General features: G+C 44.4%; 2 protein-coding genes across 3 annotated transcripts; both read right to left on the bottom strand.

Moving 5' to 3' along the window:
• Nucleotides 1–542: 542 nt before the first annotated feature.
• Nucleotides 543–3,121, bottom strand: LOC134757658 (zinc finger protein 878-like). Its single transcript, XM_063701025.1, has one exon. The coding sequence runs from the start codon at nt 3,119–3,121 to the stop codon at nt 2,285–2,287; it is 837 nt and encodes a 278-aa protein (XP_063557095.1). The 3' UTR covers nt 543–2,284.
• On the bottom strand, nt 2,162–17,873 carry ZNF440 (zinc finger protein 440). Of its 2 annotated transcripts, none has more exons than XM_004060066.5 (4): nt 17,657–17,873; nt 5,750–5,885; nt 5,482–5,542; nt 2,162–4,793 (listed from the first exon to the last, which is right to left on the bottom strand). In XM_004060066.5, the coding sequence occupies exons 1-4, from the start codon at nt 17,657–17,659 to the stop codon at nt 3,197–3,199; spliced, it is 1,797 nt and encodes a 598-aa protein (XP_004060114.3). In that variant the 5' UTR covers nt 17,660–17,873; the 3' UTR covers nt 2,162–3,196. The 2 variants fall into 2 exon arrangements, with proteins under 2 accessions (XP_004060114.3, XP_030860411.2); XM_031004551.3 differs by having other exon boundaries at nt 5,750–5,876; nt 17,657–17,872.
• Between the last annotated feature and the right edge of the window lie 460 nt (nt 17,874–18,333).

Here is an 18,333-nt window from a genome sequence, read left to right as displayed (position 1 = left end):
CCCGATTAGCTGGGATTACAGGCACACACCACGATGCCCAGCTAATTTTTGTATTTTTAGTAGAGACAGGGTTTCACCATGTTGACTAGGCTTGTCTTGAACTCCTGACCTCAAGTGATCCACCCGCTTTGGACTAGCAAAGTGGTGGGATTACAGGTGTTAGCCACTGTGCCTGGCCAGGTTTCACTGCCCTGTCTTCCCTGCTCTGAGTCACTTTGTGTGATCTGACAATCAACGACTCCACCCTTCACTGATGTGGATACATTATCTGGGACTGGGTATGTCATCTCCACACACAGACAGGGTTTGGTCAGTGGCTGATGCTGCATCTTGTGGCGCCTGGATTTTGATCTTAGGGAGTTTGAAATAAGCGTTTCTGAAGAGCAGCTTCATTGGTACCTTAAAGGAAGTGACTGAATTGTTCTAGCCATTGCATAATATATAAAAGAAACTTTTCCATGTTGCTGTTAACTTTACACTGCTGAGATAAGCAGGCTGTTGACAAGTTAGCCTCAGCAGCACATTATCAGAGAAAGACAGGCTTGTATTTAGACAATTTACACAAATTTATTAGCCTCCTACGACTCAGTAAAGCAATTTGAAAAAATATAGCTTTATAAGGCATAAACAAATTTATATGTTTTAACTAAGGTACTTTCTGGTAAACAGTGCCCGTACATTTTAGGAAATATTTTAGTCTTTAGAGAATAAGTAAGGCAAAAACAGGTCCAGGAGTTTACACATGCCCTCCCCTCACCACAAGGCCAAGTCTTTTTTTTTTTTTTTTTTTTTTTTTGAGATGGAGTCTTGCTCTGTCGTCCAGGTTGGAGTGCAATGGTGCGATCTCAGCTCACTGCAAGCTCCGCCTCCCAGGTTCACACCATTCTCCTGCCTCACCCTCCCAAGTAGCTGGGACTGCAGGCGCCTGCGACCACGCCCCGCTAATTTTTTGTATTTTTTAGTAGAGACTGGGTTTCACTGTGTTGGCCAGGATGGTCTCCATCTCCTGACCTAGGGATCTGCCCGCCTCGGCCTCCCAAAGTGCTGGGATTATAGGCGTGAGCCACCGCACTCGGCCCTAAGGCCAAGTCTTTTTTGTGTTTTTTGAGACAGAGTTTCACTCTTGTTGCCCAGGCTGGAGTACAATGGTGCAACCTCTGCTTCCTATATTCAAGCAATTCTCCTATGTCAGCCTCCTGAATAGCTAGGATTACAGGAGCATGCCACCATGCCCTGCTAACTTTTGTATTTTTAGTAGAGACAGGGTTTGATCATACTGGTCAGAATGGTCTCAAACTCCTGACCTCGGCCTCCCAAAGTGCTGGGATTACAGGCGAGAGCCACCATGCCCAGCCAAGGCCAAGTCTTTTATTGTTGGAGAGACACGTGTCACATACCAGGCATATGAGACGATGCTCCTCAGTGACCATGATGAATCAGGACAAAAACAAGGGCATTTTGTAACTATATTTCTAAATGTGATAGAGGAAAACATATTTCAAATCATAAACATGACCAAAATTTTTCTCTTCTTACTAATGTGACTTGTAATTCTCATACATCTCACAGTCATTTATGGCTTTTGGTCATATTTATCACTATGGTATATTACACCCTTGCTGACAGCAGGTATGGCACTGCTGGTTTTGGGGAAGAAGGCACTCAGAGGTACATGAGATAACTATTGGTATTATGACTGAATGAAAAATTAGGGTTGCAGCTGGGCATGATGGTTCATGTTTGTAATCCCAGCATTTTGGGAGGCCGAGGTGGGCAAATCATGAGGTCTGGAGTTTGAGACCAGCCTAGCCAATATGGTGAAACCCCGTCTCTACTAAAAAATACAAAAAATTAGCCTGGCATGGTGGTGCATGCCTGTAGTAGTCCCAGCTACTCAGGAGACTGAGGCAGGAGAATCACTTGAACCCTGAAGGCAGAGGTTGCAGCAACCCGAGATCATCCCACTGCACTCCAGCCTGGGTGACAGAGTGAGATTCTTTCTGGGGGGGAAAAAAAAGAAAAAGAAAGAAAAATTAAGGTTGAGATAAAAATGTAAGTACATAAGCATGAAAAGTAAAATTTTCGAATAAAAAGATGTCTGGCATTTTATCCACATGGTTATACTGACTCACAATGTCCAAATAATAACAATTTAACGGTATAAGGTTGATCTAATACATGACACCAATGGGATATTTTATTATAGCTTCTTATTTAAAAAGAATATCATTTGTTAGTATACAGTTATTATAAACAGTTAATTGTTTACATTCATTATCTGTATTCAAAGAATCTTGTCAGGTCTGAATGCTTTCCCACACTGCTTACATTCATAGGGTTTTTCTCCAGTGTGAGTCCTTCCATGCATTTGAAGGTGCGAGGCTGATCTGAAGGCTTTCCCACATTGCTTATATTCATAGGGCTTCTCTCCAGTGTGAGTCCTTTCATGATATCGAAGGGAACTAGAAGAAATGAAGGCTTTCCCACTTGGCATACACTCATAGGGTTTCTCTCCCATGTGAGTCCTTTCATGATATTGAAAAGAAGTGGAAGAAATAAAGGCTTTCGCACATTGCTCACATTGATAGGGTTTCTCCCTAGTGTGAGTTCTTTCATGATAATTGAAAAGAACTGGAAGAAGTGAAAGCTTTGCCACATTGCTTGCATTCATAGTGTTTCCTTCCAGTGTGAGTCTTTTCATGTCTATGAAAGGAAGAAGGCAAGCTGAAAGCTTTTCTGCATTCTTTACATTCATAGGGTTTCTCTCCATTGTGTGTTCTTGCATGTATTCAAAGGATCTTGGCAGGTATGAATGCTTTCCCACAATGCTTACATTCACAGAGCTTCTCTCCTCTGTGCATCCTTTCATGTATTTGCAAAGAAGAGAAATTATGGAATGCTTTTCCACATTTCTTACATTCACAGGGTTTCTCTCCAATGTGTGTCCTTTTATGAAATCGAAGATTTTTGACAGATCTGAAGGCTTTCCCAAATTGCTTACACTCATAGGGGTTCTCTCCAGTGTGAGTCCTTTCGTGATATCGAAAGGAAGTGAAAGAAACAAAGGCTTTCCCACATTGCTTACACTCATAGGGTTTCTCTCCAGTGTAAAATTTGTCATGTATTTGAAATGACTTGGCAAAATAAAAGCCTCTCCCACATATCTTACATTTATAAGGTCTCTCTACAGAGTGCATTATGTGTGTTTGTGTCCTTTCATGAATTCGAAGGTTCTGGGCAGATCTGAAGGGTTTCCCACATTCCTTACATTCATAGGGTTGCTCTCCATTGTGTGTCCTACCACATATTCAAAGGTGTGGGGCAGATCTGAAGGCTTTCCGTCATTGCTCACACTCATAGGGTTTCTCTTCAGGGTGAGTCCTACCATGCATTCAAAGGATTGAGGCAGCTCTGAAGGCTTTCCCACATTGCTTGCATTTATAGGGCTTCTCTCCAGTGTGAGTCCTTTCATGATATCAAAAGGAACTGGAACTACTGAAGGAACTACTGAACGTTGCTTGCATTCATAGAGTTTCTCTCCAGTGTGAGTTTTTTCATGTCTTTGAAATGATTTGGGACAATAAAAGCCTTTCCCACATATCTTACATTTATAACGTCTTTCTCCAGAGTGTATTCTTATGTGTGTTTGTGTCCTTTCATGACTTTGAAGGTTATTCACATATCTGAAGGCTTTCCCACATTCCTTACATTCATACGGTTTCTCTCCAGTGTGAGTCCTACTATGCACTCGAAGGTGTGAGGCAGATCTGAAGGCTTTCCCACATTGCTTACACTCATAGGGTTTCTCTCCAGTGTGAGTCCTTTCATGATATCGAAGGGAACTGGAATGAGGGAAGGCTTTACCACACTGCTTACATTTATAGGGTTTCTCTCCACTGTGAATTTTTTCATGTCTTTGAAATGAATTCACAGAACAAAAGTCTTTTCCACATATCTTACATTCATAAGGTCTTTCTCCAGAGTGCATTCTTATGTGTGTTTGAAAACTTGTAAGAGAGGATAATGCTTTCCCACACTGCTTACATTCATAGAGATTTTTCCTAGAGTGGGTCCTTTCATGTATACGAACATAACGGGGACACGTGAATGCTTTTCCACAGTCCTTACATTGATAAGCCTTCTCTCCCATATGACTCCTTTCATGTCTACGATAGGATCTGGGACTATGAAATGCTTTCCCACATTCCTGATATTCATAAGGCTTTTCTCCAGTGTGAGTTCTTTTATGTATTCGATGGGTAGCAGAATAACTAAAGGATTTACCACATTGTTTACATTCACATGGTTTCTCTCCAGTGTGAATTCTTTCATGGATAAGATATAATCTGAGACAATGGAAGGCTTTCCCACAAAACTTACATTTATAAGGTCCATCTCCACTGTGCATTACCATGTGTCTTCGAACACTTGAATGGGAAATAAAGGTTTTTCCACATACTTTACAAGCATTGGGTTTCTCTCCAGTGTGATCCCTTTGTGGTGTTCTAAAGGAGGGGCGGTATCTGAAGGCTTTTTTAGGTTGTTGACACTTACATGGCTTTGGTCCATATTCCTGATACTCATATGCCTTGTGTCCAATGTCACCTCTGATGTTCATATTAAAAGATGAGTTACCTAGGCCAACTTCTGCACACACAAAGCTTTCACATGATTTTACTTCAGGAGAAGCTTTCTTCTCCTGGAAGTTCAGTCTGTCATCTGGAACCTGGGTAAAAGTTTCTCCACAATGACTGTCATCTTTAATTTCATTGACTTTTTCTTCTATGAGACTCCTGTCAAAAATGAGAAGCACATTATGAAGGGTTTGTTTATAAGTACTTCTATATTAATCAACAAGTATTGCACTTGCATTTTTAACACTCTCCATCAAAGTGTAGGCCTTCTGCCCTGTCAGAATTGTTTGAAGGTGACTGGACAACATATTCTACAAGGTGACCCAGCCATAACTATTATTTAAAAAACTGTTTACATGGGGTATCTTAATACTTTTCCCATGTAAACTATTTTAAAATACTAAATACTCTGTGTCATTTTTCTTTTGTTTCAGGGTCTTGTCCTGTTGCCCACACTGGAGTGCAGTGATATCATCATAGCTTACTGCAGCCTTTACTGGCTCAAGTGATCCTCCTGCCTCACTCAGCCTCCTGAGTAGCTGGGACTACAGACCACAATGCCCAGCTAATCTTTTGCTGTTGTTGATATGTGGTCTCGTTATGTTGCCCAGGCTGTTCTTGAACTGCTGGCCTCAAGCTATCCTCCTATCTCCACTTCTCAAAGGATTGGGATTACAGGAGTGAGCCCACAGCCTAGGTCACATTTACATATGTGTTTTTTGATCAAATATTCTAAAAACAAATTAATTTGATCCTGGACTTAGTTCTTTGTTTTACTTATTTTTAATATATTGTCATATTCTAAGATTGTCTAGAGACACTGCTTTGTCTTGTAAGTACAAATTACCTGAAGTTTCTCCTGGGGTTTTGGTACTCATATTCAATGTTCTGGTCTTTCCAACTTTTTCCTAAAATACAGACGCAGAAAAAATAGTCCTGAGGTAGTATAAAATTGTGAAAAAATTATTAGATTCTATGCCCATGTTTTACTGCAGCCATGCCTCATTTATTCATCAAAGTATTTCCTGTCTATGTTCTAAATCACTCAACAGCATTGATGAGCTAGAAACACTGGTTCACTAATGGACTGAGGGAAGGAATATTGTCATCCTTACCTATCGAGGTCAGGTTCCTGAAAGTTTCCAGCATCACTTCCCTGTAGAGTTTCCTCTGGGAAATATCCAGCAAAGCCCACTCCTCCTGGGTGAAGTTCACAGCCACATCCTTAAAAGCCACTGGGTCCTGAAACATCTCACATGTGTAGAGGAAGATGGGTGAGAGTGACAGCACTGGGGGCCTAGACTCTATTCCCAAGAAGTTCTCAGGATGCCGTGGACTCCAAACACGTATTCCCTGCTTTGGTCATCAGATCTCTTTCTCCCTGTGTATACTTACTTTCTTCCATAAAGCAACTTTTTTTTTTTCACTCTTGTTGCCCAGGCTGCAGTGCAATGGCGTGATCTCGGCTCACTGCCGGGGTTCTAGCACTTCTTCTTCCTCAGCCTCCTGAGTAGCTAAGATTACAGGCATATGCCACCATACCTGGCTAATGTTGTATTTTTAGTAGAGACAGAGTTTCTCCACGTTGGTCAGGCTGCCGACCTCAGGTGATCCGCCTGCCTCAGGCTCCCAAAGTTCTGGGATTACAGGCATGAGCCACCATGCCCAGCTAGCAGTTGTTTTTTTTTCAAGACAGCGTCTCATTCTGTTACCCAGGCTGGAGTGTAGTGGCACCATCTTGGCTCACTACAACCTCTTACTCCTGGGTTCATGCAATTCTCATGCCCCAGCCTTCTGAGTAGCTGAGACCACAGGCATGTGCCACCACACCTGGCTAGTTCATAAAGCAATTGTGATGCTAGAACTGAACAAAGGCTAAAGCCACAGCAGGATAGGAAATGTATTTACTGAACCCAGGGAGAAAAGCGGGTTGCCTGGGCTGTCCCTAATGTCTCTTTGGACTGTGGGTCTGTAGCACCTGTCATGATAGAGTCCTACGAATTCATAGGCAAAACAAAGTTAACATTAGCAGTCCTGAGGCTGTGTATCCTTGAAAATGCCTGTTCCCAAAGTGTAATCTTTGATGATATTGTCAGAGGAAGCATGTAGGTAGCAAAGAGCAGGAGCGGGAGCCCCTGGGAAATCCCACACCCCCAGGGACCACCCAAATCAGGCATGCTAGATATAAGCAGAGAGGAAGGGAATCACCTAGGTAGAAAGAAACTTCCATTATGATGCCCAGGAATCATTCACTTTGCAGTTATCCTGTCAGAATGTAGCTAGATAGATGCTGACAGGGCAAAGGGGACATTCCTAAGCAAAACCTGGCACCGTATGTACACAAGAGGGCAAACAAGAAACTCCTAAGAGATACCCAGGTGTCATAAGCACAGATTTAACCACTATACGACCTTCCTGAGGTGGCAGTAATGAGCAATGCAGCCACCCACCTATCCATCGATGGCTGAATGTAAAAACAAAATGTGGTAAGCATATACATAAAATGGGATATTATTTACTCTTAGAAAATGACATCTTAGCCAGGCGTGGTGGCTCACGCCTGTAATCCCAGCACTTTGGAAGGCCGAGGTAGGCAGATCACCTGAGGGTTGGAGTTCAAGATCAGCCTTACCAGCATGGAGAAACCCCATTTCTACTAAAAATACAAAATTATCCGGGCGTAGTGGCGCTTTCCTGTAAACCCAGCTACTCAGGAGGCTGAGGCAGGAGAATTGCTTGAACCTGGGAGGTGGAGGTTGTGGTGAGCCAAGATTGCACCATTGCACTCCAGCCTGGGCAACAAGAGTGAAACTCGATTTAAAAACAACAAAAAAAAAAAAAAAGAAAGAAAAAGAAAAAGAAAAAGAAAAAATAACATCTTGGCCTATACTACAACATGCATGAAACCTCGGGATAATTGAAAAAAGCAAAATACAATAGAATTCATCTTAGAGAACTTATGTAGATTTGTCAAACTATCTCAACTGTACATGTAAAATTTCTTAAGCTGATAAGTTTTACATTTTGTTTTAAGATAAGTAATGATAATAAATCATGGTAGCAGCCAGGCATGGTGGCTCATGCCTGTAATCCCAGCACTTTGGGAGGTTGAGGTGGGCAGATCACTTGAGGTCAGCAGTTTGAGACCAGCCTGGCCAACGTGGTGGAACTCCATCTCTAAAAAATACAAAAATTAGCCAGGCGTGGTGGCACGTGTAGTCCCAGTCACTTGACAGGCTGACGTGGGAGAATCATTTGAATCTGGGAGGCAGAGGTTGCAGTGAGCCGAGATTGCGCTACTGCACTCCAGCCGGGGCAACAGAGTGAGACTCTATCTTTAAACAAACAAACAAAACACCACAAGAATGTCCTTAATAGAGGCAGAAAAGGCATCTGACAAGCCTTAACCAATTTATGCCTAGTGTTCCATTTTTGGAACGCTAAGCATGTGGGAGTTATTTATATCCTACTGCTCAAGGTCATGGCCAAAGTCTGATTTTTCACACGTCGGCAATTCAAAAAAGTGCAACCTCCAGCATAAATAACTTGATATCTCCTGATGATTAGAAACACTCAATAAACTAAATATACAAGAGAAGATTCCATAAGATGACAAGAGAGGCACTAGGAACACAGAAAAATCTACTATAAACACGTGTATTAAAAATGCAAGCCGGAGGCCAAGGCGGACAGATCATTTGAGCCCCGCAGTTCGAGACCAGCCTGGGCAACATAAGGAGATACCCGTCTCCATAATAAAATAAAAAATTAGACATGGTGGCACAAAACAAATGGTATTGAAACACCTGAATTAGCAAATGCAAAGAAATGAATTAGACACAGAACTGCACCTTTTACAAAACTACTTCCTAATGAATCGTTTACTTAAATGGAAAATGCAAAACTCACAATTTCACACTTGTCAAAACCAAGACGACCTTGATTTGGCAATAAGATTTCACACACAACACAAAAAGCATGATCTGTGAATGAGAAAATCAATAAATCGGACTTCATTCAAAACAAAAATGTTTTGGAAAAGACTGTTAACAGAATAAAAAGACAGGCGGCAGACTGGGACAAAATATTTGCAGAACAGCTATCTGATCAAGAACTGGTACCCAAAAGGTATGAAGAACTCCTAAAATTCTATAAGAAAAAAACCAACCAATCAAAAAATAAGCAAAAGGCTGGGTGCGGTGGCTCATGCCTTAATCCCAGCACTTTGGGAGGCAGAGATGGGTGGATCACCGAGGTCAGGAGTTTGAGACCAGCCTAACATGGTGAAACCCCGTCTCTAGTAAAAATACAAAAATTAGCTGGGCCTGGTGGCGTGAGCCTGTAATCCCAGTTACCCAGGAGGCTGAGGCAGGAGAATCACTGGAACCCGGGAGACAGAGGTTGCAGTGAGCCAAGATCACGCCACTGCCCTCCAGCCTGGGTGACAGAGCCAGACTCAGTCTCAAAAAAAAAAGAAGCCCAATCTTTCCAAGTATACCTCCCGCTAAAGAATGTAATTATGGCAAACAAACATACGACAGGATGCTCTACATTACACGTTATTAAAGAGCAAATGAAAACAGCCCGGGCGCAGTGGCTCATGCCTGTAATCCAGCCCTTTGGGAAGCTGAGGCAGGTTGATCACCTGAGGTCAAAAGTTTGAGACCAGCCTGGCCAACATAGTGAAACTCTGTCTCTACTAATAATACAAACAGTGGCCATGTGTGGCAGCATACACCTGTAATCCCAGCTACTCGGGAGTCTGAGTCAGGAGAATCGCTTAAACCCAGGAGGCAGAGGCTACAGTGAGCTGAGATCGCACCATTGTACTCCGGTCTGGGCAACAAGAATATGAAACTCTGTCTCCAAAAAAAAAAAAAAAAAAGGAAAAAAAATTAAGAAAGGAAAACAACAATGAAGCACCAGCAAATACCTGGTGGAGTAGCTAAAATCCAAAACACTGACATTTCCAAATGCTGGAGACAGTGAACTCTCCTTCACTAGGGATGTGAATGGAAAATTCTACAGCCAGTTTGGAAGACAGTCTGCGGAGCTCTGAAGAAAATAGGCATGGTCTTACTGATTCAGTAGTCTCATTCCTACATATTGATTCAAATGAACTAAAAACTGATGTCCACACAAAAGTCCTCCCACAAATGTTTTTAGCAGCCTTACTCATAACTGCCAAAAACTAGAATCAAACAAGGTGAGTCTTAAAAAAAAAAAAATACATAAGGTCTCTCTAACTTCTGGCCTTAAGCAATCTCATCTCAGTCTCCCATGTGCTGCGAACTCAGGGATGAGGCATGACACCAGGCTCAAGATGAGCCTTTCAACAGGTGAATAAAGAAACAAACTATGGTAACATCCGTACAATAGAATGTTATGCAGTGATGAAAGAAAATGAGTGGCCCTGGCCGCGTGCGGTGGCTCACGCTTGTAATCCCAGCACTTTGGGAGGCTGAGCAGGTGGATCACCTGAGGTCAGGAGTTCGAGACCAGCCTCAACATGGAGAAACCCCATCTCTACTAAAAATACAAAATCAGCCGGGCGTGATGGTGCATGCCTGTAATCCCAGCTACTCGGGAGGCTGAGGCAGGAGGATTGCTTGAACCTGGGAGGTGGAGGCTGCAGTGAGCCAAGATCGCACCAATGAACTCCAGCCTGGGCAATAAGAGTGAAACTCCGTCTCAAAAAAAAAAAAAAAAAAGAAAAGAAAAGAAAAGAAAAAAAAAAAAGAAAATGAGTGGCCGGACATGGTGGCTCACAAGTGGAATTCAGGCACTTTGGGAAGCTGAGGCGGGAGGATCACCTGAGCTGGGGTGTTTGAGACCCTGTCTCTCACAAAACAAAAATCTTTAGATAAAGAAAGAAAAATAAAAAATAAATGAGTTGTCAAGCAACAGAGGTATTTAGAGACCTTCAAAGCATATTTTTACATGAAAGAAGAAAGTCTGAAATGGCCACTTACAGTATCATTCCAAATATGTGATATTCTGGAAAATGCAAAACTCTAGAGGCAGGAACATCATCATTTGTTGCCAGGGATAAACAGGGGTGGCAAAAGAGGGAGGGGAGAGGTATGATTAGAAGGAGCACAGGGGATTTTGAGGGAAGTAAAACACTTCTGTATAAGACTGTGATGATGGATACAAGACACATGTAGTTGTCTTAAACCACAGAACACAAAGAGTGAAGCCTAATGTAAAAGATGGACTTTAGGTAATAATAACACTGGCTTCTTCAATTTCCATCATGTTCACATGTAATATATTCTTGCATCAGTTGCAGGATACACTACACAAAGTCAATATGGTTTCTTTGGTTTCAAACAGTTTTTATTTTTTATTTTTTATTATTTTTTATTTTTTTTATTTTTGGAAACAGGGTCTTGCTATGTTGCCTAGGCTGGCCTCCAACTCCCGAGTCCAAGCTGTCCTCCTGCTTTGGCCTACCTAAGTGGTAGGATTACAGGTATGAGGCTCAGCACCTGGCCAGTCAAGATGTTTAAAATAGGGGGAACTATGCTGGGTAGGGTGGCTCACGCCTGTAATCCCAGCACTTTGGGAGGCTAGGTGGGCGAATCACAAGGTCAGGAGTTCGAGACCAGCCTGGTCAATATGGTGAAACCCTCTCTCTACTAAAAAATACAGAAATTAGTTGGGTGTGGTGGTGTGCGCCTGTATTCCCAGCTACTCGGGAGGCTGAGGCAGAAGGATTGCTAGAACCCAGGAGGCAGAGGTTGCAGTGAGCCGAGATCGTGCCACTGCACTCCAGCCTGGGCAACAGAGCAAGATTCTGTCTCAAAAAAAAAAAAAAAAAAAAAAAGGGTGGTGGGGGGAACTATGAGCCTGGAAGAAAAATGCTGGAACTCTGTGGATTATCTGCTCAGTGTTTTGGGGAAACAACCACTGTTCTAAATAATAAAATCCATTAAATAAGAAAGTGAATTAACTATCATTCCATATAAGGTTCATAACTGAGTTAAAATAAAATCCGATATAAAATATCACAAATCGGTTATCATTTGCGTAAAAAACATGCAAAAATAAAACACACTGATGAGGATGCACACCCAGGTTGAGAAAGTATAAGGAAAAGTAAGGCAGTTATCTTATTCCCAATACTGGCTCCATCATTATTTGAATTCATTGTGCAATTCTTTTATGTATTTTGTGCATACGTAATATTTTTAGTAAGTTTCTAGAATGCACACTCTATACAGAAATAAATCTCAGCGAATTTTAATTATCAGCAACAAGTTGCTGAATGTAATTTTTAAAAGACAGCATACCCTATTGAAACTAATTTTTTTCTTTTTTCTTTTTTTTTGAAACAGGGTATCATTCTGTTGCCCAGGCTGGAGTGTAGTGTTGCAATCATAGCTCACTGCAGCCTCGAACTCTTAGGCTCAACAGATCCTTCTACCTCAGCCTCCTGAGTAGCTGGGACTACAGGCACACATCACAATGACGAGGTAATTTTTTGTATAGGCAAAGTTTGCCATGTTGCCAACGCTGGAATAATCTCTTTATTTTTATTTTTATTTTTTTGAGACGGAGTTTCACTCTTGTTGCCCAGGCTGGAGTGCAGTGGTGCGATCTTGGCTCACCGCAACCTTGGCCTCCCAGGTTCAAGTGATTCTCCTGCCTCAGCCTCCCGAATAGCTGGGATTACAGACATGTGCCACCAGGCCTGGCTAATTTTGTATTTTTAGTAGAGACAGGGTTTCTCCATGTTCGTCAGGCTGGTCTCAAACTCCTGACCTCAGGTGATCCACCCACCTTGGCCTCCCAAATATTGGGATTACAGGCATGAGCCACCACGCCCAGCCACTAATTTCTATTAAAACTAATTTTCTTGAAGTCCAAAAAAGTCTCAGGAAGGATATAAAATGATTATTATGCAAAAAGTCTACACTGAAAAACATCAATATAAAATGAAATAAATGGAAAAATGTCATGTGTCCTTAAAAGGAGATTAAATAGCACTATGATGTAATGTTTCTGAAATGTGACTACAGTTATATTTTAGTCCATGAAATTTACAAGGCAGTTTGTTTTTTTCACTAAAATTAAGAAAAAACTACTTCTAAAAACTGAAATACAACACAATGACTAAGAATAGCTAAGATGCTCTATAGAGTATGGTTGGGGGGGTGTTACAGCATGAATATTTGCATCACTCCAAAAAAATCACATATTAATAACCTAGCCCCCAATATAGTATTAGAAGTTGACATCTCTGAAAAGTAATTAGGATTAGATGACAGCGTAAGAGTCGATCCTTTCTGAATGAGATTAGTGCTCTTATGAGAAGACACAGGAGAGCCGGCTTCCTCTCCTCTGTCATGTGAAGAAACACAAGAAGATGACCATCTGCAAAACCATGAAGCGGGCCCTTACCAGACACTAGATCTGCCAGCTCCCTGAACATGGACTTCACAACCTCAAGAACTGCCAGAAAGAAATGTTTATCCCTTAAGTCACCCAGTCTATGGTAATTTGATATAGCAGCCCAAGATGACTAAGATAGACAGGCAATATACCCACTAAACACCGCAGCTTTGAATGCTATACTAATTAAGAGAAAATGGTATTATCAGAGAGATGGAAAGATAGACCAATGGAAAACAGCAAATTGTGAAACCAGGGCATCTTTTTTTTTTTTTTTTAATGGAGTTTCACTCTTGTTGCCCAGGCTGGACAGCAATGGTGTGATCTTGGCTCACTACAACCTCCACCTCCCAGGTTCTCGTGATTCTCCTGTTTCAGCCTCCTGAGTAGCTGGGATTACAGCCATGTACCATCACGCTTGGCTAATTTTGTACTTTTAGTAGAGACGGGGTTTCACCATATTGGTCAGGCTGATCTTGAACTCCTGACCTCGGGTGTTCCACCCGCCTCAGCCTCCCAAAGTGCTGGGATTAAAGGCATGAGCCACCGTGCCCCAGTCTGGGCATCTGTTCAAGGTAATGTGAAACTATGACAAACCAGGTATTGCCAGCCAATGATACAAGTGGTGAACACTTAACAGAAAAAGCAGCGACAAATGGTTATCTACAGGAGAATAATCAATCCACTACCTGTCATCTCCATATACAATAATTTAATTAATTCTAGAGTTGCCTGTTATACTGAGTTCTTATATGTTACCTTAGCAGCATTTTCTTTATGGATTTAACTTTCTCATAACAGAAGAAAACTTTATTCAAACTCAACAGAGTTTCTAGTTCTCCACCTCCTCCCATTTCCTCCATGTGGTCAGCTCACATATATTTCTCACACGACTGCATTCTGGTGACCACCTCCCTGTGGGACAGCTAGATATAACCAATTTGACTTGTTCCACTAACCCTTACACCCCACATGGATGGCACAGACCACCTCTTAATCACAGTGCGACTTCACAGAACTAGTGCCTGCTTGCTCTAAATCCACCAGAAACAACTCCTCAAGAGACACCTTGGTCAATTCCCTAGACCCCAAGAAACGCTTTGGCCCACAGGTCCCTGTCTGTCTTGCTCCCCACCTGCTGGTTGAATGTGCATCCTGGATGTTCCCCCCACTCTGTGTTGCTCTGCAGCTGTGCTGCTCTCATCTCCTGGGATTGTGAGTCATGCACTGTATGTCATGGGCTTTGCTGAGTTGCCTCTTCTGTGTCTCACTGACCTACGCAATCATTCTTGGATTTGGTTCTAGTGACAAATGCAATGTAAAGTTAATTTGAAACACTCAAGCTGCAGTCTATGAACAATTCTTTACAAGGGACAAGCCCACAGAGGGGCAGTGCTGACTGGAACACAGTGATGTCTGACTCATGCGTCAGCACAGGTCACCCTATCACGAGACATCTCTCCACCCCCATCCTGCTCACCGAAGTGCTCAATGACTACTTTCCACCAACACTGCACTATACCCCCCTGTGTACCCCCTTTCATATTCTGATTTGCAGGCTACTCATCCACCCTGCTGGGGTGGTCTTTCCTTGTTTTTTGGGGTTTTGTCTCCCTTCACAGTTGACACAATCCAGAGGACAGGAATCATTTCTCTTTTCTCTCAATAGCACCATCCAACTGGCTGACCAGCCATAGGTCTCCAAGTTCAGGAAACTGGGGTTTGGAAAGAAATGCTGAGCATCTCGAGGGGTTGGCTATCTAGATGCAGAGTATACTAGGAGTCTCCTTCCATCACAAGGCATTCAGCTGCTCTCTTGGAGTCCCCATTCTCCTACCTCAGTCTGTCCCCTGGGAGGAGTGACTCAGGGGCTGATACTCACTAGACCCTCCAAGAGACATGGCAACTGTGGGCATATTAGGTCACCCCAATTCTGCCACCCAGGACCAAGAAAACATAGGAGAGTGTGCTGAAGACATAATACATAATACATGAGGAGACAACAGATAAAGGTACTCATGTACCTTTGAAGTTGTCTCCTGTTGTCTCCTCATGTACCTTATAAAAGTCCAGCCTTCAACCTGTAAACTAAAAATAAAAACACACCTTCTGGCCTGGTGAGGTGGCTCACACATGTAATCCCAGCATTTTGGGAGGCCGAGGCCAGTGGATCACTTGAGGTCAGGAGTTCAAGAACAGCCTGGCCAACACGGTGAAACCCCATCTCTACTAAAAATACAAAAATTAGCTGGGTGTGGTGGCACATGCCTGTAATCCCAGCCACTTGGGAAGCTGAGGCAGGAGAATCGCTTGAACCCGGAAGGTGGAGGTTGCAGTGAGCCAAGATAGAGCCACTGCACACCAGCATGGGCGACAGGAGACTCTGTCTCAAACAAAAACAAAAACAAAGTACCTTCCCAGCTAAGTGAAGTGACCGGCTCTTGGCCAACAGGACCCCCAAAAAGCCCTGAAAATTGAGTGCCTCTGTATGACAGGATGGGAGGTGAGACAGGCCTCCTTACACCCTCTCCCTTTAGGAGTTTAGATGCAGCAACTGACGCACATTCATGTTTACATGAATAGATATCATCAGAATGGAAAAACAGACTCCTTGTGACAACAAGATACCAAATTACAAACAAGACCTAAGGCCACGCAAGGCAAAGGTAAAGTTACGCCTTAGAATTCATAAAATCTCGAGAAACAGGTCTGTTTTCTGGCTGGGATGGAATCAAGTGGCAGATAACAGACCCCCTTCCTTCAGCATTCCTTCCTACCTCCTCCAAACTTTAGACAAAACTTCACATCTCAACCAGCGGCCACCTACAGAATCCCTCAACCACCTGTGCCTTCTAACCCCCCTTCCACAGGTCCCGCCCTTTCTGCCAATGGAACTTACACCTTTCAGGCACTGATTCATGATTTTCCCTGCAATTCCTGTCTCTCTGAAATGAATAAAACCAAACTGTCTTGAGCTGCCTCGGGACCACTTACTCCAGGCTGCTTGGGGTTGTGTTTCCCTCGGCCAATGGCTCTCCTATTCGGCTCCTAATAAACTTCTTTATTTTACATAGCTTGGCTTTTTCCGTTGACAAACCTCAAGCCAGGACTGGGTGTTTCTCATTCGTGAATCGTTGTTGTTGTCTTGAGATGGAGTCTCGCTCTGTTGCCAGGCTGGAGTGACGCCGTCTTGGCTGACTGCAACCGCCGCCTCCTGGGTTCAAGCAATTCTTCTGCCTCAGCCTCTCAAGTAGCTGGGATTACAGGCACGCGCCACCATGCCCAGCTAATTTTTGTATTTTTAGTAGAGATGAGGTTTCACCATGTTGGCCAGGCTGGTCTTGAACTCCTGACTTCCTGATCCGCCCGCCTCGGCCTCCTAAAGTGCTGGGATTACAGGCGTGAGCCACCGCGCCCGGCCCTAAACTCTTTAATTGTTAACGTACCTCAGTTTAATTTTTAACAGAAAAAAGTGGGCACTGGGGACCCCAAAGACCGCTACTCCTCCCACACGAACCTGTCAGAGGTGATAAATTACTTTTCTAAAAGCTTTAGTAAGCTGTTCTTTGTTTCTTGAGACCGACTTCCTTGTCTCCTAGCTACCTGTTCTGTAAACAACCTTCCCGCTTTTGCCGCGCCCAGACAAGTCCAGATACGCCTTCCCGCCTAGTAACGGACAGTCCCTGTTCCGTCCCGTCTCATAGACCCTATTTAATATGTGTGTGTGTGTGTGTGTGTGTGTGTGTGTGTGTGTGTGTGTGTGTGTGTGTGTGTGTGTGTGTGTGTGTGTGACGGAGTTGCCCAGTTGTCTCGCTCTGTTGCCCAGGCTGGAGTGCAGTGGTGCGATCTCGGCTCACTGCAAGCTCCACCTCCCGGGTTCACGCCATTCTCCTGCCTCAGCCTCCCGAGTAGGTGGAACTACAGGCGCCCGCCACCACACCCAGTTAATTTTTTTGTATTTTTAGTAGAGACGGGGTTTCACCGTGTTAGCCAGGGATGGTCTCGATCTCCTGACCTCGTGATCCGCCTGCCTCGGCCTCCCAAAGTGCTGGGGTTACAGGCGTGACCCACCGCGCCTGGCCAGACCCTATTTAATTTTAAACCTTAGCCAATCGAGTTAGCTTAGATTGTGAGGTCCAACCCTAGCCAATGAAGAAAGGACACAGAAGTGCTAGGAACTGCGTTAAGGAGAAAAACCCCTGCCCTACCCCGCTCGCTGTGCTCTTGTGACTGGCGCAAGCTGCACCCTTGTGTAGAAATAAATTTGCCTTGCTGAGGAATTTTCTGCCTAGATGCTGGTTTTCTTTGCGGCACCGGGCACTTGTTTCTAACAAACCCCACACCCGAGGCGGGATCCCCCCATATCCCTCCCGTGGCCCCCGCATAATGTGGGGAGACACGGAGCTGCCCAGATTGGGCTCGGGGGCCGGGACCGCAGTCTCCGTGAAGGGACGGGACAGGAGGTCCGGGATCCCGGCTGCCGGCCCAGCCCCACCCTGCGACCGAGGGAACTCGCGCCCAAGACCCCGGAGTCGCCGCGTGGAGGCCCGGGTCCCGCCTCAGCCGGTTCCGGCCGATTCCAGCCCCTCTCCCAGTCGCCCGGACGCCAGCCCCCTCACACACACCATTTCTCGGCTTCCAGGGTGTTCCGGCGTCCTCTGCGTGGCTCCCGCGACTAGTGTAGGTCACAGTGCAGGTTACAGAGCGACAGAAGCTCTGGTGGAGGCACCTAGTCCCTCTAGAAGCAAGAAAGCCGAGAGCCTGACCTCAGTCGGAGCAGCACTAAAGGAATGGACGGAGGGCGACTGTCCCTTCCCCCTTCCCCGGATGGACAGTTGACAGGGCCCCGCCCCAGCACCCCTGATTGGATGGGGCGCCAGGCCCCGCCTCCTCCGTGCTGAGTGACAGCAGAAGCCCTGGGTAACCGGGTCCTGCAGATCTTGTCTGACTTGTTCTGGCCACAGCGTCTCTGAGCGAGCAGCCTCTCTAAGCGAGCAGCCTCTCTAAGCGAACAGCCTCTCTAAGCGAGCAGCCTCTCTAAGCGAGCGCCTTCCTTGCGCCCTGGTCATCAGATATTTGCATTTCAAGGCGACTTGCTCCTTATTGTTAGAAGAGGCACTGTTAGCTTCCTCATTCAAGGGGCTGTCCCTGCTCCTTCCTTCTGCACGGGATCACAAGTGTGTGCAGGGCATTTCAGACTCAGTGTTCAATGGAGAGATACGCTTGCCTCAGAGCAGGAGGGGAGCCCAGACCAGGCAAGGCACGACTGCACCAGGAGAGAGAGGCAGATGTCTTCCAGGGT

This window comes from Gorilla gorilla, chromosome 20, assembly GCF_029281585.2.
Source record: "Gorilla gorilla gorilla isolate KB3781 chromosome 20, NHGRI_mGorGor1-v2.1_pri, whole genome shotgun sequence".
NCBI classification, from domain to species: domain Eukaryota; kingdom Metazoa; phylum Chordata; class Mammalia; order Primates; family Hominidae; genus Gorilla; species Gorilla gorilla.
The sequence above is the reverse complement of the archived record's forward strand: the minus strand, read 5'-3'. Positions and strand labels throughout refer to the sequence as shown.